Below are 26,092 nucleotides of genomic sequence, written 5' to 3'. Positions count from 1 at the left end.
TAATAACATTTTTTTCTCCAGTTTACTTTATTGTAAGAATACAGTATATAGTACATATAACATACAAAATATGTATTAATAGACTATGTCATCAGTAAGCCTTCTGGTCAACAGTAGTTATTAGTAGTTAAGTTTTTGGGGAGTTAAAAGTTATCTGAGGATTTGGGACTGCTGGGGATATGGGGAGTTGGTTGGTGCCTCTAACCTCTGCATTGTTCAAAGGTCATCTGTAGTTTTTTGTTTTTGTTTTTTGAGAGAGAGCGCGCGCGCAAGAGAGCTTGGGAGGGGGGCAGTGGAGAGGGAGAGGGAAAGAGAGAATCCCAAGCAGACTCCATGCTCAGTGCAGAGCTGGACGCGGGGCTCAGTCTCACAATCCTGAGATCATGACCTGAGCCGAAATCAAGAGTGGGACACTTAACCCTCTGAGCCACCCGGGTGCCCCAGGCCATCCATAGTTTTTTTTTTTTTTTAAAGATTTTATTTATTTATTTGAGAGAGAGAATGAGAGACAGAGAGCACGAGAGGGAAGAGGGTCAGAGGGAGAAGCAGACCCCCCGCTGAGCAGGGAGCCCGATGTGGGACTCGATCCCGGGACTTCAGGATCATGACCTGAGCCGAAGGCAGTCGCTTAACCAACTGAGCCACCCAGGCGCCCCCATCCATAGTTTTTGAAAGAATGAATGAATTCAAGTTAGTTCCATTTATTTAGCCTTTACTTGTTTTCCAAACCAGTCCTCTTAGTCATAAACATTTGACCATTCTCCTTTCTTTTTTTTTTTTTTTTTAAGATTTCATTTATTTTTTAACAGAGAGAGAGACAGCGAGAGAGGGAACATAAGCAGGGAGAGTGGGAGAGGGAGAAGCAGGCTTCCCGCGGAGCAGGGAGCCTGATGTGGGACTTGATCCCAGGACCCTGGGATCATGACTTGAGCTGAAGGCAGATGCTCAACGACTGAGCCACCCAGGCACCCCGACCATTCTCCTTTCTTAAATCCAATCTGATGTGTGGTTATTGTTAGCATTTGAGGGCAGCGTTCGTCCAGTGTCTTGTTCCAGGTCCTTAGCTTGGTTTTGCCTGGGAGATTCCTGTGTTCTGGCAATAAAGTAGACCAGTGACATCTAATGACAGTGTCATGTCTATTCTGTGTCTTGGCTGCCAACAGTTACATTTCTTGCCAAGAGGTCAGCTTCTCCTTGAAACACCAGAGGTCATCTTAGTAGGATCAGGAAAGATTCCTCAGGCATATGATAGGAATAAGAATCAAAGAAATTTCAGTAATAAGCTAGCATTTATGTTAGAAAAAAAACTTTCTACAGTCCCTTTAAAGCCATATTGCTTTCCATTCTGATCTTTGTTAAATGATATTTGAAGATTAAACTCCTCCAGTTTCAGTTATACTGTGTTTAGTACCTGGGTGATAGTTTATGACTAAGGATGTTCAAGCATAGTCTAAAGAGTCTCTTCTCTTCATAGGGAGTCTATATCATTCTCACATATGTATTATGACCTGTCTTTTTGTTCCTCTGGCACCAGTTGGGCACTAGGGTTGATCTAGTTCAAAGGAGAGGGATAGACCGTAACATTTGTTCTTCTGCAGCCCAAATAGTCTGCATATGGTCAATGAAATTTTCCTTTGGAACAGTACTCAGCTGTTGCCCCAAATGCTAAAGTTTCCCAGTTAAAATTATAACTCATAGTCACCTTCCTCATCCCCGTATATTTTAATTACATAATTTAGGGAGAGCCAACAAAGCTTCATAAGAAGTAGCAGATAAAAATGAGGAGTAGGTCCCTTTACCACTTGAAACACGGCGTGTTTGTTATCAAGAAAAATAACCAATATGGCGGTTAGGATGGTAATTAGAACCAAAAAATGTTATTTCCGCTTCATGAATATTAGGAATTTGCTGTCATTTAGAACTAGATGTTCAAAAGATGTTATGAAAAGACAAAGAAATTTTTAGCCTGGATAAATCTAGATAATTTGTTCTATGGTGATGAATTATGTTTCCCATGGATGACCTACTTAGAAGCATGGAGTCCAGACAACACCGTGGCATGTTGTGTTGAACTGATCAGAAGTCCTTCCCTCTTCGGGGATAATTGTGACCATGCCTTTTGTTTTTATAGATTACTCAGTGTTTCTCAGGCAAAATAGAGGAAGTAGAGACCATTAGATGGCTGGCTAACAATAATTCTTTGTCCTCCATATTAATATTTATGTTAAATATTTTTCAGTTACATTTTTTTTTTTAAGATTTTATTTATTTATTTGACAGAGAGAGAGAGACACACAGCGAGAGAGGAAACACAAGCAGGGGGAGTGGGAGAGGGAGAAGCAGGCTTCCCGCCGAGCAGGGAGCCCGAGGCGGGGCTCGATCCCAGAACCCTGGGATCATGACCCGAGCCGAAGGCAGACGCTTAACGACTGAGCCACCCAGGTGCCCCTCAGTTACATTTTTACATATTATATTTTATTAAATTTATACTTATTATAAAATTATGTAAGTATATTATATATGATATATTAAATATAAAATTTAATTGGTACAGTAATTAGAGAAGTTTGTTCCTTCATGGAAATTATTTTTTGGAGTAGTTGAAAATATGTAGTGTTTATACTCAGATCTGCCATTGTCTAGGGGCCTTTTGGATTGTAGGCCTATTTAAATAGAATTTAGGCAAAAATTGGGGCCCCTGGGTGGCTCAGTTGTTAAGCGTCTGCCTTCGGCTGGGGTCATGATCCCAGGGTTCTGGGATCGAGCCCCACTTCGGGCTCCCTGCTCCACGGGAAGCCCGCTTCTCCCTCTCCGGCTCCCCCTGCTTGTGTTCCCTCTCTTGCTGTGTCTCTCTCTGTCAAATAAATAAATAAAATCTTAAAAAAAAAAATTAGGCTAAAATTAGTGGCCTATTGTAATTTTAAACCTGCTGCTTCCCTATTTCTTTGATGTCTCACTCAGGGTTAGGTGGTTAGGCCTTAAAGGAAGCAAAACGCTCTAGTTTAGATTCACTGAAGCATTTCTTAACTAAATCACATCTGCCAATCTTTTATTAAAGTAGCTATCATCTTACTGCTGTTCCAAAAGGAAACCCAAAATGATACTAATGAAACTGTGCTCATTTTCTCCAAGTTCCCTGTAATCTCTTTTGCTCTAATTTTGAACTTTTTTTAGAAGAGGAAATCACTCTTGGATTTTTATGTGGAAGAGATTCCTGTTCTTTGATTTTTAAAAGGCCTGCTATACAATTACTTCAGAAACTAGATGGAATTGTTATATTGCAGTGAGTACTAAACCGCCTCAGATTTTTTAACAGGTAAGGCAGAATATGAATGAGTAAATAAATAAAAGTACCACACTCTAAGTGGCAGTATGCATATAAATAAATTGAATGATTCCCACTTTTGGTATCACTGATTGTAGGTCTGTATGATCAAACGTAAGTAAGGCTCTTTAATTGTTGTAATGTTTACAGTGCCCTTTCTCTTGCCAAGGGGTGTCTTTCTCTGTCCCTGAGGCCTGCTCTGTTGGAATAGACCTGGTGGCAGGTTTGTGTACTCTGGTGGGAGGAGCCCGTTGCTGCACTGGTGGCCACAACTGCCTTGTTGAGCCAAGCTGTGAAGAAATCGGAATTTCCTCAGAATGTTGGTCTTTCCCTTCTGAAAATATCCCTGGGAATGTAAGGGGTCCATGGGAAAAGCAGAAAGGGACAATGGCCAGGAAAAGGGCTGTTCTCATGAGTTTTGAGCAGAGAGATGAGGGAGAATGGCTGACGTGGAAGGGTTGTGGTGAGGGAGGGGACTCTAAAGGTAACAGGGACCACCTGTTGAAGGCCTGCGTGGTTGTGATTATGGAGCAGTAAGTCCTTAGCTTCCTTGGAAACGAATAGGCCTTTTAATGTTGGTGTTTTACTTCATTTTGATCATTTTTGTTGAAGGTTTCCAGCTGTGGATTAAGTTAGGTTTCTTCTGAAACTGGTGAGGGCTTTGGAGTGGTGGGATACAAGCAGAATTTTAAAAAAGTAATTCTAGGGGTGCCTGGGTGGCTCAGTCGGTTAAGCAGCTGCCTTTGGCTCAGGTCATGATCTCAGGGTCTTGGGATCGAGCCCCACATCGGGCTCCTTGCTCAGCGGGGAGCCTGCTTCTCCCTCTCCCACTGCCTGCCTGCCGCTCCCCCTGCTTGTGCTCTCTCGTCTCTGTGTCAAATAAATAAAGTCTTAAAATAAATAAATAAATAAATTTAAAAAAAGGTAATTCTAAAAAGGGGATTGCGAGAGGAATCAAGGTCTGTAGGGTATTAAGGCAGGCAGATTTCTCAAGGACCAAGCAAGAGTGAGACTTGTTTTCCCTTTGGGTACCAGGGAGCATCTGAGTTATTGAGCATCTGATTCATTTTTCCCATTCTTAACATAGTTGATCAAGGATAAGAATGTAGAGATGTGGGGCACCTGGGTGGCTCAGTCATTAAGTGTCTGCCTTTGGCTCAGGTCATGATACTGGGGTCCTGGGATCGAGCCCCGCATCGGACTCCCTGCTCAGCAGGAAGCCTGCTTCTCCCTCTCCCACTCCCCCTGCTTGTGTTCCCTCTCTCGCTGTGTCTCTCTCTGTCAAATAAATAAATAAAATCTTAAAAAAAAAACAAAAAACAACGTAGAGATGTGTAAGATGTCCAGGAGAGCTCTGCAGAAATGAACAGTTTTGGGGCGCCTGGGTGGCTCAGTCGGTTAAGCGTCTGCCTTCGGCTCAGGTCATGATCCCAGGGTCCTGGGATCGAGCCCCGCATCGGGCTCCTTGCTCCGCGGGAAGCCTGCGGAGCCTCCCTCTCCCACTCCCCCTGCTTGCGTTCCCTCTCTCACTGTGTAATTCTCTGTCAAATAAATAAATAAAATCTTTAAAAAAAAAGAAATGGAACAGTTTCTGGGAACATCTGTGCTGGCGGTAGTTGTGGGATTTTGGAGACACTAGGGAAAAAGACCTCTCTACTTGGGTAAGAAAGACCCAGAAGTTCAAAGGCCACAGGAATTGTACAAGCATTGGATCTCCTGAAAGGTTTGTTGTTTTAAGTACCTGGGAGTTTTATTACTTACTAAAATAACGTATAGTACAGGGCCTGGTGGACTTGATTGGACTTCACAGCAGAGGCATCCTCCTGTCAGGTGACCCACAGGCAGCTCTGCTGTGTGTTGTCTTCAATCAGACATCACTCTTTGCAAGGAACTTTGTTAGGGCTCTTTCCCAAATGCATTCTTCTTACTCTGCAGTAGCCTCAGTTGCCAAGAGTAAAAAATAGGCAGGAGGTCCAAGCTCTAGGTTTTCTGATGCTGAAATAAGAAGGCAGTGGCTTGGTTCATTTTAAGATAACTATTTTGCCTCCATTGTGCATATCATGTGGAATTAGAATGGACTACTATGGATTTTGAGATGAATACTACCTTGAGCTAACTGAAGGTTTGGGATTTCTGGGACCCTAAACAAGACCATGATGAAAGGAGTTATTTAAGGAAAAAAGTTATGAAATGCTGATTATAAGTCAGCAAGTTCTAGAAATTTCTGGACCCCATATTGCCTTGGTGAGTCGCACTTTGTTCTTATAGATAGATGAAGGTTCCTGACAAATCACTTTCCTATACACAATTAAAATAGATAACAGATACGGTTTGGGGATCTGTCTGCCATTGCTAGGATACCCTGAGGTACATTACTATAAGGTACATGTAATGTGCACTTTTTCATCTGTTACAGGCCACTCTTCTAAGGTGTGCTGTGTGATAGTGTAGATTAATCATTGATAGCACCTAGTCCTTTTTTTAATAAACAGAGTATAAACATTGTAGCATCTAGTCCTTTTTTTTTTTTTTTTTTTTAACTGATGAGAAAATTGAGGCCCAGAGAGAGTCAGTGACAACTCAAGGTTATACTGCTAATTAGAAAGCTGATTCCCAAATCCAAATTTTCTGGCCCATTCTAGTGCTCACTTAACTCCTTTAATTTAAACTGTCATCATCATCATGATGATAACTACCATTTGTGTATTTAATGTTTGCCAGGTATTGTGCTGAGCATTACGTATGTCATCTTAATTAATCCTCTTACTAATTCAGCTGCAGCTGTTCAGCATTATATAGATGAATAAACTGAGGCTAGATGACTTGCCTGAGGAGACACAGCTAGTAAGCCCTGGGACTAAGATTTCCGTCCAATCTTGGCTGATTCCAAAGCCTGTATTATTTTTTTCCCTTTTTGTGTGTGTGTGAAATATTTATATCAAAGGTATAAAGAATAATATAACAAATACCCATCACCTAGCTTGATAAAGAAAACATTACCAATCAGTTGAAGCCCCTTGCATTTCCTTCTCTTTCTCTCAAAAGTAACCAACCACTTCCCTAAATTTCAAATCTGTGCTCTTAACCACTAAGCCATAAGCTGCATTTACTAAGAGCATTTGCTAGGACCTAAGATTCAATAGTGAGCAAGAAAGACACATTCTCTGCCCTTGTGGAATTTCCCGTGGGTGATAATGAAATTCTTGTTCCTTAGTCTTTCCAGAGATACTCAGTAGCTGGTAGGAAAAGTAAAGTTTTCATCAAGAAGGTCTAGGAAGTCCTTTAGGAGATCACTGGTGATATGCTGGATGTTTGCCTAGATGTTACGCACAGTACTGTTTTAAGAACACACATGTCTTAACTGATTACTCAGTTTTTCCTCCTTGAGACCAAACTATAAGCTTCTTTTATGAGCTTTTTGATTTTCTGCTATGTTTAGAGCAGAAAATATCCCTTTCTCTTCCCACCCTTACCTGCCCCCTTTCCCTTTTCTCAAGAGTGATTGAGCATAGCACTTGATCTGTACCTCTTCATAGCAATTTTGTCTATCTTGTTTAATACATTTTCCATATTATCCCCACAGAGAATGTAAGCTTAAACTTTGTACTTGGAAGACAATCAGGTAAATACTTAGCAAATTAATTAATAGTAGGAGTCTGCACAAGGAAGATGGGTCATGTAAAAGCATTAAGTTAATACTGTATGATCTTCCAGTGTTTTTTCCCCTAGCTTGGTCCAGACATGGGCAAATATGCCAGAGTGGAACTCGTACTCTTGGATAGAAGGTCTGTTACAGTGTTTCTCAGTTTTTTGAGCCATCACCACTTTTTATAAAAACAAAACTGCCGTGCCCTCTTCATTCTGGCAGTTTTCTGAGTGTTCTACAATTCAATTCAATTTTGACACTAACCACCCTGCGTTAGCATCAGATCCTACAAGTTAAAGTGCAACGTCCCCAACAAGATTACCCTTACTTTAGACACCAGCTGCAAGTGGGGTCCCCAGACTACCCACACTTCCTCCTGGCTGACTACAAGTTTGGGGCTACCTGCAACCCCCTTAGGTTTGATAATTCACTAGAACAACTCACAGAACTCAGGAAAGTGCTGTACTTCCGGTTACACAAATGAACAGCCAGATTAAGAGGTACATAGGGCAAGGTCTTGAAGGGCCCTGAGCCTGGGAGCATCTGTCCCCTTGGAGTCAGAGTGTGCCACCTTCCTGGTTCATCATCAGGTTCACCAACTAGGAATCTCCCCTGAGCTTTGATGTCCAGAGTTTTTATATGCGGCTTCATTATGTAGGCATGATTGATTAAATCATTGACCATGTGATTGAACTCAATCTGTGGGCTCCTGGCCTCCCCCCCTGCCAGCTGCTAGGTTTTGGGGTGGGTCTGAAGGTTCCAACCCATTAATCACATGGTTGGTAACCAGTCCCCATCCTGAAGCTGTCTAGGCCCTCCCTTCTCCATGATGGGTCATCTTATCAGGATAAACTCAAGTATGTTGAAACGGACTTTAACAAAAGACACTCCTATCACACAGGAACTTCTAAGGGATTTTGAAGCTCTGTGCCAGGAACTGGGTGGGGATGAAGTCCAGATGGATTCTTTATTATATCACATCCTCCTTTAATATTATTGGAAATTTCAACATTAATTATTTTCTACTAAAGACAAACTGAACAGTAATTTTAGAATTTATTTTTCCCCTCAGAAGTTACCCTACTGTTCATAGCTCTTCAGTTGCTGGTAAGAAAAACTTGGAATGGGATAGTTCCAGAAGCTCCACAAGGTGGAACTTAATTTCCTAAATGGCAGGGCTGAAACAAAAGCAATGCTATTGTGCTTGGGCAAGGTGAAAGCAAGTCAAATAATTCAGTCTGGCTGATGTGCTAGAAGTCTTTCTCCCATTCATATAAAATTAGAAAATTCAATTCATTATCAAATATTTGATTATTATATTGATGTAGACACACACACGTTAAGTATGCACCTTATATTCATAACAGTTTGATGTAAGTTATGTGGCACATAAGGAGTTCAAAGAAGGAAAGCGAGGGCTGCAGTAGCCCTGGGACGTCTTTAGGGATGAGGTAGAATTTGCGCTGTCCTTGAGAGATAGTTAACATTTGGAAAAGCAGAGGAGTGAGAAGGAATGCTGTTTTAGATGAATAAACCATGTGAGGAGGCAAGATCCATCATAGCCTGTTTGTGCTTACGCAGAGCAGAATGGCCTTATTTGAGCAAATCGAGTATGTGGCAATAGTGGGAAATGAGATGAAATAGATGAGGTGGGATTCAATTATGCATGATTTTCAAAGGCCAGCAGAATGCTTCATCTTGATATGGTAGGTAATTGAGAGTCAAGGCTTTTGATCAGATGAGTTAGAAAATGAAAAGATGTCTAGGGGTGCCTGGGTGGCTCAGTCGTTAAGCGTCTGCCTTCGGCTCAGGTCATGATCCCAGGGTCCTGGGATCGAGCCCCGCATCGGGCTCCCTGCTCAGCGGGGAGCCTGCTTCTCCCTCTCCTACTCCCTCTGCTTGTGTTCCCTCTCTCGCTGTGTTGCTCTCTGTCAAATAAATAAATAAAATCTTTAAAAAAAAAAAGGTGTCTAAGAGAGAGGTGTTGGCATTTGTATTGCTGATGGATTTTAATAAGAGGAGAGGTTGGAGGAGGGGGTAGAAAGTTGGGAATGGGGAGTGTTTCAGTAAAAGTACCGTAATTACAAAAAGGTGGGAACAGAGAGGAAGGAATTAATATTAAAAATTTCAAAGGAAAATTTGATAGAGCTCGAACACTCAGTACAGAGGAAGGGTAAATCAAGGATGGGCAGTTTTTGAGTTTCTGCTTTTTGTCCTGATGTGTAGAAAGAATGTTCTTTATTAGTGAAAATCTCATAAATCTGTTGGAATATAATCTCCATGAATGTGAAAAGAGGGAAGACCTAGTGCCATGATCAGGGGTATCCCCAGCACCTGGCATAGTGGCTGGTATATAGAAGTGCTCAAGAAATATTTGTTGCAAGGATGAAAGAATGCATTTAACATGCCAATCTTTAGGTAAATTTTAGTTGCCATCTGTAAAATTTTTTTTTTGAGTAGGCTCCATGCCCATTTTGGAGCCCCATGTGGGGCTTGAACTCACAACCCTGAGATCAAGACCTGAGCTGAGATCAAGAGTTGGACACTTAACTGACTGAGCCACCTGGGCGCACCTGCCATCTATAAATTTAGAACATGCCAATTTCACTACCAAATGGTGACTTTTAAAGTAGTACTTGTTGGGACACCTGGGTGGCTCAGTTGGTTAAGCGGCTGCCTTCGGCTCAGGTCATGATCCCGGGGTCTTGGGGTCGAGCCCCGTGTCGGGCTCCCTGCTCAGTGGAGAGCCTGCTTCTCCCTCTCCCTCTGCCTGCCGTTCTGCCTACTTGTGCTCTCTCTCTCTCTGTCAAATAAATAAATAAATCTTTAAAAAAAAAATAAAGTACTTGTTTTTTTTTTTAAAGATTTTATTTATTTGAGAGAGAGAGAGAGAATGAGAGAGAGCACATGAGAGGGGGGAGGGTCAGAGGGAGAAGCAGACTCCCTGCCGAGCAGGGAGCCTGATGCGGGACTCGATCCAGGGACTCCAGGATCATGACCTGAGCTGAAGGCAGTCGCTTAACCAACTGACACACCCAGGCGCCCAAAGTAGTACTTGTTAACATTTTCTAGTAGCAAAAATTGTTTATATTTGTTGTAGAAAATTGGGAAAATATGCAAAAGTACAAAAACACAGTTACAATTACATTTACTTCAGAGATGACTGCTGTTGGTGTATAGATCCTTCTGGGTTTTTTTTTTTTTTTCCCAGTGTGAATACATATTTATTTGTAAAATGAGGTCATATAGTAATCCTGATTTATACCTGCATAAATGTCATTTTTCGAAGTAAAATGGAACTGTTTGAACCTCCAAATAATGACAGTAGTGGATTATAACACGTAGAATATTGTAGGAATCCACGAGACCATGCTGATATGAATCAGAAGGGAGTTTTTCCTTAAAGTAGAATACAGAGTAATGGAGAAGGATTGCTAGAAATAGAAATATCACCATGTAGCAACCACTATAACAACACAACACAAGAATCATGAATGGCTGCTAAAACCAATAGGTAAAAGTTTGATGAGAAACAGAATGTTTGCATAGTCTCAATGTATCTTCTCACAAGATACTTATCAATTACAAAGGGAATGGTAATAACCTGCAGACACTACCTCCTCCAAGTGATGATAGTTAACATCACCAGTAATGTGACAAATTAACATCATCTCCCTTCTGTGATGCCCTGTGAGGGATACAGTATCATTTCTGCAGCATTCCTGCCCAGAATGCAAAACCTGAAATTAATCACGAGATAACATCATACAAACCAATTTGAGGGATAGTCTACAAATTAAATGACTTGTTTTTTCAATGCTGAGGCCATGAAAGATAAAAAGGATTGAGGAACTCTTCCAGACTAAAGACTAAGGAGACGTGACCACCAAATGCAACATTTGATCCTGGGGGAAGAAAAAGATTTTTCTTTTCTATAAAAGATGGTAATGGGACGAATGGTGAAATAAGGTTGACAGAGTAGATAATAGCACTGTGTTAGTGTTAATTTCCTGATCTTGACAGTACACCATGGTTATGGAAGAGAATGATCTTGTTAGGAAATTCATACTAAGGTGCTTAGGGTTATGTAAGGGGCCATCATGGTTTAAAAATACAGAGAGTAGGGAGAGGGAGAGGAAAGGAATGATAATGCAAGTGTGGTATAATGTTAACATTTGAGGGATTTGGTTAAAGAATAGATATGACTCCTTTGTACTATTTTTGCAATGTTTCTGTAAGTCTGATACTTTCTCAAAATAAGTTTAAAAAAAAGTGGAACTAGAGCTGCTGGATTGGTCACCAGTGAATCAGTGAATATTTTAATTAATTTATATAGTATTTGTGTATGTACTGCTTGCTGACTTTAGGGGCTATCATTCCTTCTCTGTATTATTGTCTTAATATTTTTTTATTTTACTTTTTATAAGATTTTATTTATTTGAGAGAGAGGGTGAGTGAGAGAGGGAGAGAGCACAAGCAGAGGGAGCGGCAGGCGGAGGGAGAGGGAGAAGAAGTAGGCTCCCCGCTAAACAGGGAGCCCAATTCGGGATCGATCCCAGGACCCTGGGATCATGACCTGAGCCAGAGGCTGACACCTAACAGACTGAGCCACCCAGGCACCCCACATCTTAGTATTTTTTTTAAAGTATGTCATAGGAAAGAGATAGAACACTGGCTTAGCCATCAGAAGGTGGGTTATTCTCTTAAGTCTGCAACTCATTTTTTAGTGAGACCTTGAGAAATCGCTGTTTCTGGGTCCCAGGTACTTCATCTGAAAATTTTTGCCGGGGGGGCTGGATAAGCTGACATTGATAACTGGATTCTAGCAGTTCTGTGATGATGGGCTCTGGATTCACTGACATGGTTGGAACTCAGAGAAGTGTTATCTTATAGTCAGCTACTTGAAAAAGGCACAAGCCTTCTCACACAAGTAGACTGAAAAGACTCTCAGAAATCGGAGCTAGAAGATACCTGTCGAACCATCTACTCTGAGCCTCCACTAGCAACACCTGACTTGTTTGCAGCACACCCTCTAAGTTGTTTTACCAGTACTCTTTTTTTCCAGCCATTCATTATTTTTCCGAAGACTTGACTTGTGTTTTTAGTCACCCTTTCTTTTAGTCATTTAAAAAAAGGAATGTGACTTTTCTTCACTTAAAAATTTTCCAGTTCTTTCATATTTAGGCTTTACCTTTGGAAACCAATTTGCTATTATGGCAGAGATTAATAGGCAGGTGGATTGTTTTCCTTTAGAATCACAAAAGGATTTAGTTGATGCAGTTGACTGTATATGATCAGAAAGTGATGGGAATAGAAATGAAATTTACAAATGAAAATGAAGATTTTTAAGTTTGTGCATTAAAAATCTTACTAGGTTAGAAAATATAACAGGAAAGTTACTTTTGCTCTTACTAAGCTTTTCCATATGATACCCTAAAAAAGAAAGAATATAAGGATGTCCAAAGCAGACACACTGATCTTCTATTGGTGAGGATGTAAATTATTCTTTTTTAGAGGTGATTTAAAAATATTTATTAAAAATAAAGACGATTATGCATGCTAACTTGAGTTCACTTCTAGGAATTTATCCTGTAGAAATATTCATTGCAGCATTGTTTATAAAGCTGAAAACTTGAACAGTGCTCATTGTTAGGAGACTGCATTAATAAATAAGGACATGTCTTACGATGGATTCTTATACAACTGTCAAAGAATAATGTAAGAGGTTTTTTACATTAATATAAAATGGATTTCCTGTTGCTATTTTTAAAAATTGTGATAAAATATATAAGACGTATGATTCGACATTTTAACCATTTTTGAGAGTACGGTTAAAGGGCATTAAATACATTGACAGTGTTGTGTAATCATCAGCACTTTTTCTCTCTAAAACTCTTTCATCATGCCCAATTAAAACTCTGTGTAGATTACATAATAACTGTCCCTTCACCCCTCCCAGGAAATTTTTACGTATGGACATGGAATACTGCCCAAGTACATAATTTAAATGATAAGGGAAGATTGTAAAATAGTATGAATGCTGTGATTCTGCTAGTAAACTGTGTGGTGAATTATTATAATAATATAAGTAAAGAAAAAATCTGGGAGGCTACATATACTAAACTGGTAAAGAGGGATTTGGGGGAAGATTTTTACTTTTATATTATATTTTGGTAATTTTTTTGTTTTAAACAATGGGCATGCATAACTTTTCTAAGCAGAAAAAGAGAGCTACTTTAAGCATTGTACTAAAACTGGGTGATTTGGATGCCTCTGATTTTGGCGAATGAATAACAGACTCTGCTGTGTGGTTGCTGAATTTGAGCTTATGTAGAACCTAAACACTTTATTATTAAAATAATGATGTTTGTTTTCACAGCTAGAGTTGGGAAGACATCACTGATTATGTCTCTGGTCAGTGAAGAATTCCCAGAAGAGGTAAACATTTTTATGTCTTGTCTATATTTAAAATCTTTTAAATTTATCAAAATTGAGTTAAAGTGAAATAAATTCTGCACTTTTTTGGCATGTGTTTTCCTTCTGACAGTTGTGGCTTTAAAAGGGCTCATATTAGTTTACACAAGCCATCCCTGAAACGTAGTGCAGGAGCAAGAATCAAACTAGATCTGAGTTCACCTAAGTCCTTTGCTTTTCCTCCTTTTGATTTTGGCTAGGACATTTGTCATCTCTGTGCCTTAGTTGTCTCATCTGTAAACTGGAGCTGGAAGGGATATTAGAGATCATCAAAGCTGTTAATCCTTTCCTAAAAATAAAATGTTATTCATAACCCCAAAATATAAAACAGGTGAGTATTCCTTTAGTTGAAGTAAGGGCTTGAAACGTCTGGCTGGCTCCCCACCTGCCTTCCGTCTGACACTCCCCAGTCTTTGAGGCATTAGAACCCCTAGGATTCTGACACACATATTTGAGAACCTTTAATATTATCCATTACATCATTTTACAAATGAAGAAACTAATTCATACCACCTCTGCCTACCTCAGAGGGTTGTTATGTGTCTCAAATGAGGTAGGCTTAATAATAGAGTACCACCAAAAGTAAGGTGGTTTTATGATTACTGGCAATATATTTGTGTTCCAGAATGAGGGACTGTTGGCTGAGGCCTTATTTAAAGTTAGAATTTTGTTTTGGGGAATGGGATTGATGCAAATGGGATGAACACTATTTATTCTCTTCACATAGTTGGTGTATTAGCCCCACAGTTTGCATTTCCCCTTTCTTTACTCTTGTTTAGTTAAGAATATGTGTATAATCTCATTGTTCAGACAGGAATTTGGTATATTATATGGTAGTGTTTTCAACAATTACAAGTGCCACATAACCATTCATTGTTTCTTTTGCTTTTTTTCCCTCTTAAATAAGATACTGGAATAAGTAATTACTTAATTTGTGAAATAAAGTGTATCATCATATGATCACTTGGAGTATAATACCTAAAGGCTTTCTGTGATCATTTAACTGAGTTTAGAATTGTCATTTTAGCATAGTCCTCTTGGGTATGGATAAGAGGCTTTTAATTGGCTTAAAAAATCATAGAGTCTTTCTAAAAAATGGAATCATTAAATACAAGGCTTATGTAGCCAATCAGTTATCTTCTAGAAGAAATTAATTTTGATAATTTATTGTTTTATTTGAGAATTGCTTTGGATTAACATAGCTCCTCATTTGTAGCGTGTCTTAAGCATCAACAAAATGGAATGAAAACAGCATTTTAAAAATCAAATGTTTGAAACACCGAATTAATTTAAGTATTGTTTTAGGCTGCGTTACATCTGAAGTATCCTTAATATGTCCTTAATATGTCCTGTGCTCACACAAGTAGAAATGTGCATGCTTTTTTATTTTTTATTTTTTTAAAGATTTATTTATTCATTTGAGAGAGCGAGAATGAGAGAGAGTACATGAGAGGGGGGAGGGTCAGAGGGAGAAGCAGGCTCCTCGCTGAGCAGGGAGCCCGATGCGGGACTCGATCCCGGGACTCCAGGATCATGACCTGAGCCAAAGGCAGTTGCTTAACCAACTGAGCCACCCAGGCGCCCTGTGCATGCTTTTTTAAAAGAAGTGTTTATCGGGGCACCTGGATGACTCAGTCGGTTGAGCATCCAACTTGATCTCAGTTCAGGTCTTGATCTCAGGGTCGTGGATTCAAGCACAAAAATAAGCATTTAAAAGTGTAATAAATCTGTTAACAAGTTTGATGATATCCAAAGGTTTTTTTTTTCTTTTCTTTTCTATATTTTTTTTGCAAATGAAGGTTCCTCCCCGAGCAGAAGAAATTACCATTCCAGCAGATGTCACCCCTGAGAGAGTTCCAACACACATCGTAGATTACTCAGGTAATGAATATCCTCTTGTGGGTGAAGCTGCAGCGTTAATTTAATAGTCCTCAAAAAAGGTGTACATACTGAGCTTTAAAAAGTGTTCCAGGATAAGTGTTCCTTTTTCTCTAGCAATAAATAATCATTTACTATTCTTCTCTCATTTATATCTCCTTGCCAAACCCCACCCCACACGCCATATAAAGCCTCCGTCTTGTAGTTTTCTGTCCCAGATTTACTAAGTTGGGTTCCATAATAATGAAAAGGAAGGAGTGATGGTAAATGACAAGTAGTAGATAAATCATTATGCTCCTTGACTTGGCATGTTTGCAGAGGTAAGTTCTGGATTAATTTTGTTATCAGGGATTCAGGAATTCTGAATTTGAGAATTTGTTGAGTTCTAAATTTGTTCTTTAATTTATCAGCCTTTGTCCCCTCCCTCAAATAATAGTTAAAACAGTCATCAGCTTGCTTACATTATATGATAATAGAAGCACGTTTGTATTGCTTTGAATAATTTAAAATTTTTCTACCCACTAGTACTTGCTTTTTTTTTTCTTTCAAAGATTTTATTTATTTATTTGACAGAGGGAGAGATAGAGAGTGGCAGGCAGAGGGAGAAGCAGGCTCCCCGCTGAGCAGAGAGCCCAATGTGGGGCTTGATCCCAGGACTCCGGGATCATGACCTGAGCCAAAGGCAGATGCTTAACCGACTGAGCCACCCAGGCACCCCAAGGACTTAACTTTTTAATCACTAAATTATTTTGCTCTGTTCTGGGACTTCTTTAAAAAAAAAAAAAAAAAGGGAGGGATGACTGGCTGGCTCAGTTGGTAGAGAATGTGACTCTTGATCTTGGGGTTGTGAGTTCGAGCCCCACGTTAAGAGTCAGTTGTAACAGATGTACCACTCTGATGGGGTATGTTCATAATGTGGGAAGCTATGTGATAGGGGCAGGAAGTATATGGGAAATCTCTGTGCCTTCCATTCAGTTTTGCGGTGCATTTAAAACTGCTCTAAAAAATAAAATCTGGGGGTGCCTGGGTGGCTCAGTCATTAAGCGTCTGCCTTCGGCTCAGGTCATGATCCCAGGGTCCTGGGGTCGAGCCCCGCTTCGGGCTCCCTGCTCTGCGGGAAGCCTGCTTTTCCTTCTCCCACTCCCCCTGCTTGTGTTCCCGCTCTCGCTATTTCTCTCTCTCTGTCAAATAAATAAAATCTTTAAAAAAATAAAATAAAATAAAATCTGTTTGTAAGCATGGCATAACTACATTGGTAATACTTTGTTTTCCTAAGCTGGTATCCTACATATTCTAAAGATGAAATACTAGGACTGAGCAGTCCAATACATACGACTATTGAACACTTAAAACCTGGCTAGTCTAAGCTGAAATGTGCTGTAAGTATAAAATACAGGTGGAATTAGACTTGGTATGAGAAAAAGAATATAAATCTCAATAATTCTCTTGTTGAGTACATGTTGAAATTTTAATATTTCTGATATCTTGGGTTAAATAAAAATGTGCTTTTACCTGTTCCTTTTTACTTTTGTGGGGGGGAGAGGGGCACAGAGAAACAGGGGGAGAGAATCTTAAGCAGGCTCCATGCCCAGTACAGAACCTGACATGGGGCTCGATCCCACAACCCTGAGATCATGACCTGAGCCGAAATCAAGAGTCAGACGCTTGAGCCACCCATGCACCCCATCCTTTTGACTTTTTTAATGGGACTACTGGAACATTAAAAATGACATACACGGCTTGCTCATCCAGCTGCCAAACAGCACTATACCAGAAGCTGAGGGGGTTGGACGCTTTCTGCTGCAATCAGCCTTATAACCTGCTTCATTTACAAAATTATTCTTTTTCAGCATTGGAATTGAAGCCATTACCCATTGATTACTCAACATATGAAGAGATATTTAAAATATGGCCAGTTATTTGGCATAAATTAAAATACCATTGTACTCACTTATAGTATTAGTTTGCATGTCAGAAATAACAGGCATTTTGGGGGGGGAATATTTAATATAAGGTGATCTAAATTAATGTCAGTTATTGCTTTTCTCTTCATATGTATGCTTTTTTTAAAAAAAAGATTTATTTATTTATTTGAGAGAGAGAGAGCACAAGCCAGAGGGGCCGAAGGAGAGGGAGAGAATCTCAAGCAGACTCCTCGCTGAGTGCGGAGCCCGACTTAGGGCTCGATCTCCTGACCCTGAGATCATGACCTGAGCTGAAATCAAAAGTTGGATGCTTAACTGACTGTGCCACCCAGGCACTCCATTCATTTGTATGCTTTTTCATCATAGCTATGATCATGCATAACTCCTGCACTGTGGGGTTATATGCACATCCACCATTTGAGACCCATTCCAGCCAGAGATATGTGTTAGAAAGGGAATTCTGGACTCTTCACTATCATGCTTTGGTTTTGCTTCTGGGGCCTGCTCTCTTAAGATACAAGCTCTTAAGCTTGTATTCTCACCTGGCCTTCTGACCCTGTGTGTATGGACTCTTTGGGCTTCTGACTGCAGCACCTAGTCTTCTAGCTTGCGTTTCTGATCTCTTTGGCCTGACCCTTCTCAACTCTGGATCAGATGCTGGCCTAGATTTATCACACAATGCCTTCTGCTCTTCATGCAGTTATCCTGTGGTAGACTTGTCTTTCAGTGCCAGCCAGCTTCCTTATCGTAGTCCAGCTTTTTCCTTTCCCTGGCTTGCCCTTGCCTTTGCCACCTCATCTGGCACTACACTACATAAATGACATGAGGGATGAGGGATGTTGGATGCGTGCCATGTAGATGTTAGCTTGGCCATTAGTTTTTATGAAAGTGTTTAAAATAATGAACATTTTTTGACTTTGTCATTTGTAGAAGCAGAACAGAGTGATGAACAGCTTCATCAAGAGATATCACAGGTGAGTTAAAAAAATATAGCTGTAGGGTTTTTTTGTGGGAAAACAGTGATGATTTTGTGAGTCTTAGGTCTTAAGTCTTTGCTGTTAACTTCTGGCTTTGAGTATGTATTTTTGCAGTAAGTCCTTAGGAACTTTTTCCTCTTAAAGGCATGCTAAATGTGGGGTTTTTTTTTTAGGTTTCAAATTTTATTCTTCCTTTGGCCCAAATATGTTAACTAGCTGGTAATTAAATGCTACCATTTACATTTGTATTGTTTAAAAATACCATTAATTTCTTAATTTTCTCTTGTAGGCTAACGTCATCTGCATAGTTTATGCTGTTAACAATAAGCATTCTATTGATAAGGTATGAATATGTGACTTTTTTCACTATATCTAGTTAAATTTCAATGGGGGCACTTTTAAAATTGATCCTTAATTTAGAGTTTTCAGAGAAGATCCTCATTGTGGCTTAGCTCTTGTTAATTTTCTTTTTAGGTAACAAGTCGATGGATTCCTCTTATAAATGAAAGAACAGACAAAGACAGCAGGTATTTTTTTTTTCCTCTGAAACTTTGTATATTGAAAAATTTCAAACTTAGAGAAAAGTTGCAAGAAAGAGTACAATGAACACCTGTAAACCCTTCACTTACATCCACTAGTTAACATTTGCCGCTTTAGCTATAGGTCTTTCTCTGTTTATACACACACACTGGTTTTGGGAGGAATTGTTTGAGGCAGCACATATATTTGTGAGCAAAGCAGAAAACAGTGTTCTGGTACTATAATGATTTACAACTTCTGACATGAAATATTTTGATCATTGATCTTACATTTATTTCTCTTTCTCAAACCACTGCTTAAGAAGTCTCCACTTTAGAATTCCTCTCCCATCTGTATCATATGTGCCTTCTCTGTGGAGGTGCCCCTTGGGTGAGGAAAGGCTTCCCCTAGTCACTGATTGCTTACAGGGTGGTGTGTATAACAGCACGGGACTGGGAGGAGAATGAGTGCCCTCTGAGATCTGGCTTATCCACTTCTGTAGTAGAGACAAGGCTAATGCCTGTCTTGGCTGCATGTGGTAATTTTGAGAATCCAGTGAAATAATGCACTTGAACTGCTTTATAAGTTCTCTAAAGATTGCTAGAGATCTTTATTTAGGAATGCATAGAGGGAGATTCCTTCGAAATTCTTTGGAAGATACATGTATGATGGGAAGAAGTAAGAGAACACACCTTCTGTATTTTTCTGAGCAGAATGATAGTTCTGGGTTTAAGTGTTTTCAGTTTTAAGTAAAAATGGAAACCAGAAATTTTTCTTGGCAGTATTATTTAATGGAATATGTTATTTATGAGGTATTTTTAAATGTTAGGGAAATCAGACTAATATCTGTGTATTGTACACATCTGGCCCTTTGTTTAATTTTTTAGATATCTCTGTTGGACATTTTTGTGCCTTGAAACTGTAAAGATCTGGTTCTAAACAGATGAACGTAGTCATTGACCCTGCCTCTTGTATTTACGGAAGGAGACTTTATGACTGAGATGGCATTGTATATGCTGTGTCTTGCAGCTCTGATGGCACCTCTTTGTCATAGTTTTAAACTTTTAAGTGACTTCCCGACAAAGTAAAAAGACAGTGACCCCGTAGAGCTACTGTCCAATGTAGTAGACTCTAGTCAGTTGTGGTGATTTAACTCAAATTAAGTAAAATTAGATAAAACTAAAAATTCACTTCCTTGGCGTGTACGTAGCCACATTTCAGGTGCTCAGTAGCCACTTGTGGCTGGTGGTTACAGTAATGGACAGTCCAGATAAAGATCATTTCCATCAACACAGAGGGGCATAGCAGATAGGCCTGCCTTCAAGGGGTCCACAGCTACATGCTCCTGACACTTGCTCTTCTTGCTGCACACTTGAGAGCTGTTTCCACAGGGGACTCTCCAGAGAAGGCAGTTTTTCTGGGCTTGATATATCAAGCACCAGGTGGACACCTGAATTTAAAAAAATTAGTTTCACTATGACAGCTTCCTACAATTCTGTGGTTAGTTTTGTGGCCCTTTTGTTATCCTCTGAAAGTAGCTTATAACATTTGAAGATCGAATTGAGCTTTCTCAGGTGTGGCTGTTTTTTCCCCCTTTCCGAATCATATGAGCATACTTACTTTTCTTGTGCTTGACTTGTCCCAAGGGGGTCTGTTTCTTTATTATATGGACCTTACACTTTCTTAGTAACTTCTTTCCTGAGCCTCATACCTTAAGTTTATATTTGTTGCACATATATTTTCCGTAGGACTTCCATGGACTGTTGTCACAGTGGTTCTTAATCAGGGGTGCCCATCACTGTCATCTGAGGTACTTTCAAAGAATATAGGTGCCTTTGCCCCACCCCTGGAGTTTTAGAATATGTAGGTTTGGAGTAGGGCTTGGACATGTGTATTTTTTTAAGCTCCATAAATTATTTTGTATACACCTTTAGTTGAATGCAAACCACTACATTTTTGGAGACCCTCCTGGCTTTGTTAGGAATATATTTGGGTTATATAGTGGGCCAGGCCCTTTATGCATAACCATACTAGGGGTGTAAATAAATGTGTGCAAGAATTTCTCTTGCTATCTGGAGTTCCAGGAAGATGATTTGCTTTTTCTCCAAGCTCTCTTGCAAGATGTACAAATAACAGTTCCCTGCTAGACTAGCTCTCTTTGATAATTCCCATTTAGATTTCTCATAGGCCTGTCGGATTTAATTTATCTGAAACAAAATCCTTAAATCCCTGCCTACTCCCCACTGCCCCCGCCCCAAAAAAATCTTTTCTGACTCAGGAGATCTACTCAATTTGTCCAGCCAAAAACCTATGTAGTTTTCTTAATTTCTGCCTTGCCCTCAACGTCCATATCTAATCTACCAGTTGTTCCTATCAGTTCTGCTTCTAAAATAGATCTCAAATCTGAATACTTTCTCTCCATCTTCACTGTCCTAATCCAGGCTACCACATTTTAAAAAGCTTTTTATTACTGAAAAAAAAAAAATCAGACACATACAAAAGTAGGGAGGATCGTCTAATGATTCCCCCCGTACCTGTCACCAGCTTCAACAGTTACCAATTCATGGCCGGTCTTGTTTCATTTACTACCCCTCCCATTGGGATCATTTTGAACAAATCATACTGTCAGTATTTCAATCTGTATCTCTAAAAGGCAACATCACTCATTTTATTGTGCCCCTACTCCTAATTCCTCACTGGCTTCCTGTTTTACACTTATAATAAAATGCACAGTCCTTACTGCAGCGTATGTGTCTGGCCTTTACTCCTCTTCCCCGCCCCTTTACGCGCCTCATCCCCGCCCCTTTACGCGCCTCACCCCCGCCCCTTTACGCGCCTCATCCCCGCCCCTTTACGCGCCTCATCCCCGCCCCTTTACGCACCTGTTACCCTCCGCTTTACGCACCCTTTCCCCGCCCCTTTACGCACCTCTTCCCCACCCCTTTACGCGCCTCTTCCCCGCCCCTTTACACGCCTCTTCCCCGTCCGTTTACGCACCTCTTCCTCTTTGCTTAGTACTCTCCCGCCACTCTGACATATTTCTGTTTGGATTCACCAGGGTGTTTTTTAGGTTTGAGCCCATTGTACACATTGTCCCTTCTTCCTGCACAGCTCTTTTCTGGCTCTTCACAGGGCCCATTCCATCTCCTCCTTTGCTCCTTCACTCAGATGCCACCTTGTCAGAGAGATTTTCCCCCAGTTACTGTATAATTAGCCCCCTCCCATGACTCTGTTCCATATCCCCCTATTTACTTTCTTCATTGTACTTACAGAATTGGAAAGTGTATTGTTTATTTGCTTATTATCCATTTTCTGATTTTCGCTATTAGAATGCGCAGGGACCTTATCTGTCTTATATGCTTTAATGCTTAGAACAGTACCTGGCTTATAAGAAGTACTCAGTAGGGGCTCCTGGTGGCTCAGTCAGAAGAGCATGCAACTCTTAATCTCAGAGTCGTGAGTTCAAGCCCCAGGTCAGGTGTAGAGATTACTAAAGAAAATAACTTAACTTTAAAAAAATTTTTAAAAAAAAGTACTCAGTAAATATTTGTTGAATATGAACATGCTGCTAGGGGACTGGAACTGACTACAGTAGAGGGTTCATGTTGGGGGGATTAAGTAAAGCTAATTAGAATGGGTTATTATATACTTTAAAATAGATATTTAAGGTCTTTTGCCTTCCTTATTATTGCAATATATTCTGTTTATTTCAGGCTGCCTTTGATACTGGTTGGGAACAAATCTGATCTGGTGGAGTATAGTAGTATGGAGACCATCCTTCCCATTATGAACCAGTACACAGAAATAGAAACCTGTGTGGAGGTATGCCTTACCATTTGATTTAGAAATTTACTGCTGGTGAATTCTCACTAAACTGTGGTTTGAAATAGGATGTGTGAAAGTGTGGGATGGGATAAATTTCCTGCTGTTTGTGAAGTCATGTAAACCAAATATAACAGAGAACTTGGAATTGACCTCTGAGTTCTTTGTAGACATTAATATTATGATTTCGATGAAGAAAAATGTCTTTTTCAGTTTCTTCAAACAATCTTGTTATTATCTTACGTTGATAGTTTAAAAATTTTTAGCTCCCATAATTGCTTTTAGAATATAAAATTTTAAACTTTTTTTGCAGTGTTCAGCAAAAAACCTCAAGAACATATCAGAGCTCTTTTATTATGCACAGAAAGCTGTTCTTCATCCTACAGGGCCCCTGTACTGCCCAGAGGAGAAAGAGGTAACCCCCTGCCCCCCAGGCTGTGTTAGTAGGGGCTGGAATGTGTAGGTAGTAACTCTAGTAGTGATTTTTAGTAACTCTTTTTTTTTTTGTAAGATTTTTTATTTATTTATTTGAAAGAGAGAGATATAGTGAGCAGGAACACAAGCAGGGGGAGTGGGAGAGGGAGAAGCAGGCTTCCCGCCGAGCAGGGAGCCCGACGTGGGGCTCAATCCCCCAGGACCGTGACCCAAGCCGAAGGCAGATGCTTAACGACTGAGCCACCCAGGCACTCCGATTTTTAGTAACTCTTTTTTTTTTTTTTTAAAGATTTTATTTATCTGACAGAGAGAAACACAGCGAAAGAGGGAACACAAGCAGGGGGAGTGGGAGAGGGAGAAGCAGGCTTCCCGCCAAGCAGAGAGCCTGATGCGGGGCTCGATCCCAGGACGCTGGGATCATGACCTGAGCTGAAGGCAGACACTTAACGACTGAGCCACCCAGGCACCCCTAGTAACTCTTAAGTATTCTTCTAAACTGCTGAAATTTAAATTATTGTCTACTAAAAAATTACATTTTCTAGGTACTTCAAAGACATTCATGTTAAATACTATGAATAGTATTCCAGGTCAAATAGTATTTCAGGAAATGCCATTAAAACAAACAGAAGAATTGGCAACAATAACAGCAAAGTCTGAAGACTTACCTAATGGTTTACTTACTTTGCTAGTATAAAGTTCACAGACTTAAAAACACACACAAATGAAAACCTTGTGTAATGATTTGACATAGGTACAGCATGTAACACAATTTGAATATTCCATTCTGTTTCATAGCTAAGAAACACAGTAGTATTTAAAATTTAACAATATTTGCTATAGACTTTTTTCTTTTTTTAAAAAATTTATGTATTTGTTTTTTAATTCCAGTATAATTAATGTACAGTGTTGTATTAGTTTCAGGGGTACAATATAGTGATTCAGCAATTCTGTATGTTACTCAGTGCTCATCATGATAAATGTACCCTTAGGGTGCCTGGGTGGCTCAGCAGGGAGCCTGCTTCTCCCTCTCCCTCTGCCATTTCCCCTGCTTGTGCTCTCTGGCTCTCTCTATCTCTCTGTCAAATAAATAAATAAAATATTTTAAAATGAATGAATGAATGAACCCTTAATCCCCTTCATCTATTTGCCAAAGTCTTTTTTTTTGAAGATATATTTATTTATTTGAAAGAGAGAGAGAGAGCACACGCGCACAAGCTGGGGGAGGGGTGGAGAGAGGGAGAGAGAGAATCCTCAAGCCGACTCCACGCTGAGCACAGAGCCTGATGCGGGGCTCAATCCCAGAACCCTGAGATTGTGACCTGAGCCAAAACCAAGAGTTGGCCGCTCAACTGACTGAGCCACCCAGGCGCCCCTGCCATAGACGTGTATGGATATACCATATTTTGTTTATCCATTCATCTGTTGATTGACATTTGGGTTGTTTCCATTTTTTGATTATTGTGAATAGAAGAAGTTTGAGTACCTGTTTTCGTTTCTTTTGAGTGTATATTGAGGAGTGGATTGCTAGGTCACATGGTAGTTCGGTTTCATTTATTGAGGAATCACCAAACTGAATGGCGGGTTCCAGTTTCTCCACGTCTTTGCCATGCCAATACTTGTTATTTTCCTTTTTGTGTGTTTGTGTGTATGCTTTATTATAGCCATCCTAGTGGTAGTGGTGGTTTTGATTTGCATTTCCCTGATACCTAATGATGTTGAACATCTTTTCATGTGTTTATTGGCCATTTGTATATGGAGAAATGTTTATTTAAGTCTTTACCCATGTCTTAATTGAGTTGCCTTCTTACTGTTGAGTTTTTAAGAAATAAAAAGTTGCAGATTTTTTCCAGGAAAAATTTATAGTATCGGTGAGTGGCTGGCAGACTTTGACCTGTGGGCTAAATTGGCCTGCCACCTGTTTTTGTACGGTTTGTGAACTCAGAATTTACATATTACACGGTTTTCAATGATTGAAAAAAAAAATCTGAAGAAATAATATTTTGTTATATGGGAAAATATATAACTTTCAAATTTCATCGTTTATAAATAACATTTTACTGCAACACAGCCACACTCGTTCCTTTATGTTTGTCTGTGACTGCTTTCGTGCTGCAAAGGCACGAGTAGCTGCAACAGAGCCCGCATGTGCTGCGCTCACTTCTGCCTGCTGCCCGGTGCACTGCTGATTGCACTGACCCCATTATGACTTTATAGTGTGAGTACCATGTGTGCCACGGTACCTGAGCATCTTACTGTTTTATTATCAGTGCATTGCCTAGCATGCCAGAACAAAAGAAATATATGGCAAAGCAGATAGATTTTCTGAGCTCAAACTCCAGTTCTCGCATCATTTTTTTAGGGACCTTAATGCAAATGCAAAGGAAAGTTCCATGTTTTATAATTCATTTGACTGTGCACTTGAGGAGCTTCCACCTAACCTTCAGTTGGAACTGATTAATCTGTAGTGTAATGACATGCTAACAGGAAAATATCAAGAAAAGAATCTAATATAATTTTGTAAATGCCTTACAAGCAGTTAATGTGCTCAATTAAAATGCTCTGTTTATGGATATGTGTCAGTATTGGCCATGTATATCTACAAAATGATTTTCAAAGATGAAATATGTAAAATCTCATTGTAGATCAGCATTAACAGATGAACATTTTCAGTCTTCATGATAGAGAACACTAACTTTGAACCCTAATTAAACAAAACGTATTCCTCCCCAAAAAATTCCATTTTTCTTATTAGTAGACCTGTGTAGCAAATTTTTACTCCATTATTACTACATTTTGAATTCTGTCAGTAAAAACTTTATGGAAATTTGATTCTCTCTTGCTGTATAATATATAAATACCTATGTGATATTCTTGATTTTGCCTATTGGCCCCCAAAGCCTAAAATATTTGCTATGTGGTGCTTCACAGAAAAGGTGCCGACCCCTAGTATAAGTAATTAATCTGAGTTATCCCTTAATCTGACCCTGATTTACTCTTCCTTAATCCTGGTTTACTGTTCCATAATTGTAGTCAGCTTCTTTCTAATTTACTCTTAGTCCCGTATTTCCCTAATTTGCCCCATAGTAGTCAC

General features: G+C 39.8%; 1 protein-coding gene across 5 annotated transcripts in view; it reads left to right on the top strand.

Annotated features, from left to right (window-relative positions):
- The window catches only part of RHOT1 (ras homolog family member T1), a 61,298-nt gene that overhangs the window by 4,233 nt on the left and 30,973 nt on the right, over window positions 1–26,092 (top strand). For all 5 annotated transcript variants that reach the window (XM_081805385.1, XM_081805387.1, XM_081805388.1 and 2 more), the window contains exons 2-8: window positions 13,351–13,409; window positions 15,245–15,326; window positions 18,179–18,222; window positions 18,515–18,568; window positions 18,700–18,752; window positions 22,458–22,566; window positions 22,880–22,981. In XM_081805385.1, coding sequence (XP_081661511.1) covers window positions 13,351–13,409; window positions 15,245–15,326; window positions 18,179–18,222; window positions 18,515–18,568; window positions 18,700–18,752; window positions 22,458–22,566; window positions 22,880–22,981 — 503 coding nt within the window. The remainder of the gene's footprint in view (window positions 1–13,350; window positions 13,410–15,244; window positions 15,327–18,178; window positions 18,223–18,514; window positions 18,569–18,699; window positions 18,753–22,457; window positions 22,567–22,879; window positions 22,982–26,092) is intronic.

The sequence above is a fragment of the Leptonychotes weddellii genome, chromosome 15 (genome assembly GCF_054177405.1).
Source record: "Leptonychotes weddellii isolate Sample4059 chromosome 15, ASM5417740v2, whole genome shotgun sequence".
Taxonomy (NCBI): domain Eukaryota; kingdom Metazoa; phylum Chordata; class Mammalia; order Carnivora; family Phocidae; genus Leptonychotes; species Leptonychotes weddellii.
This window is presented reverse-complemented; position numbering and strand designations above follow the sequence as displayed.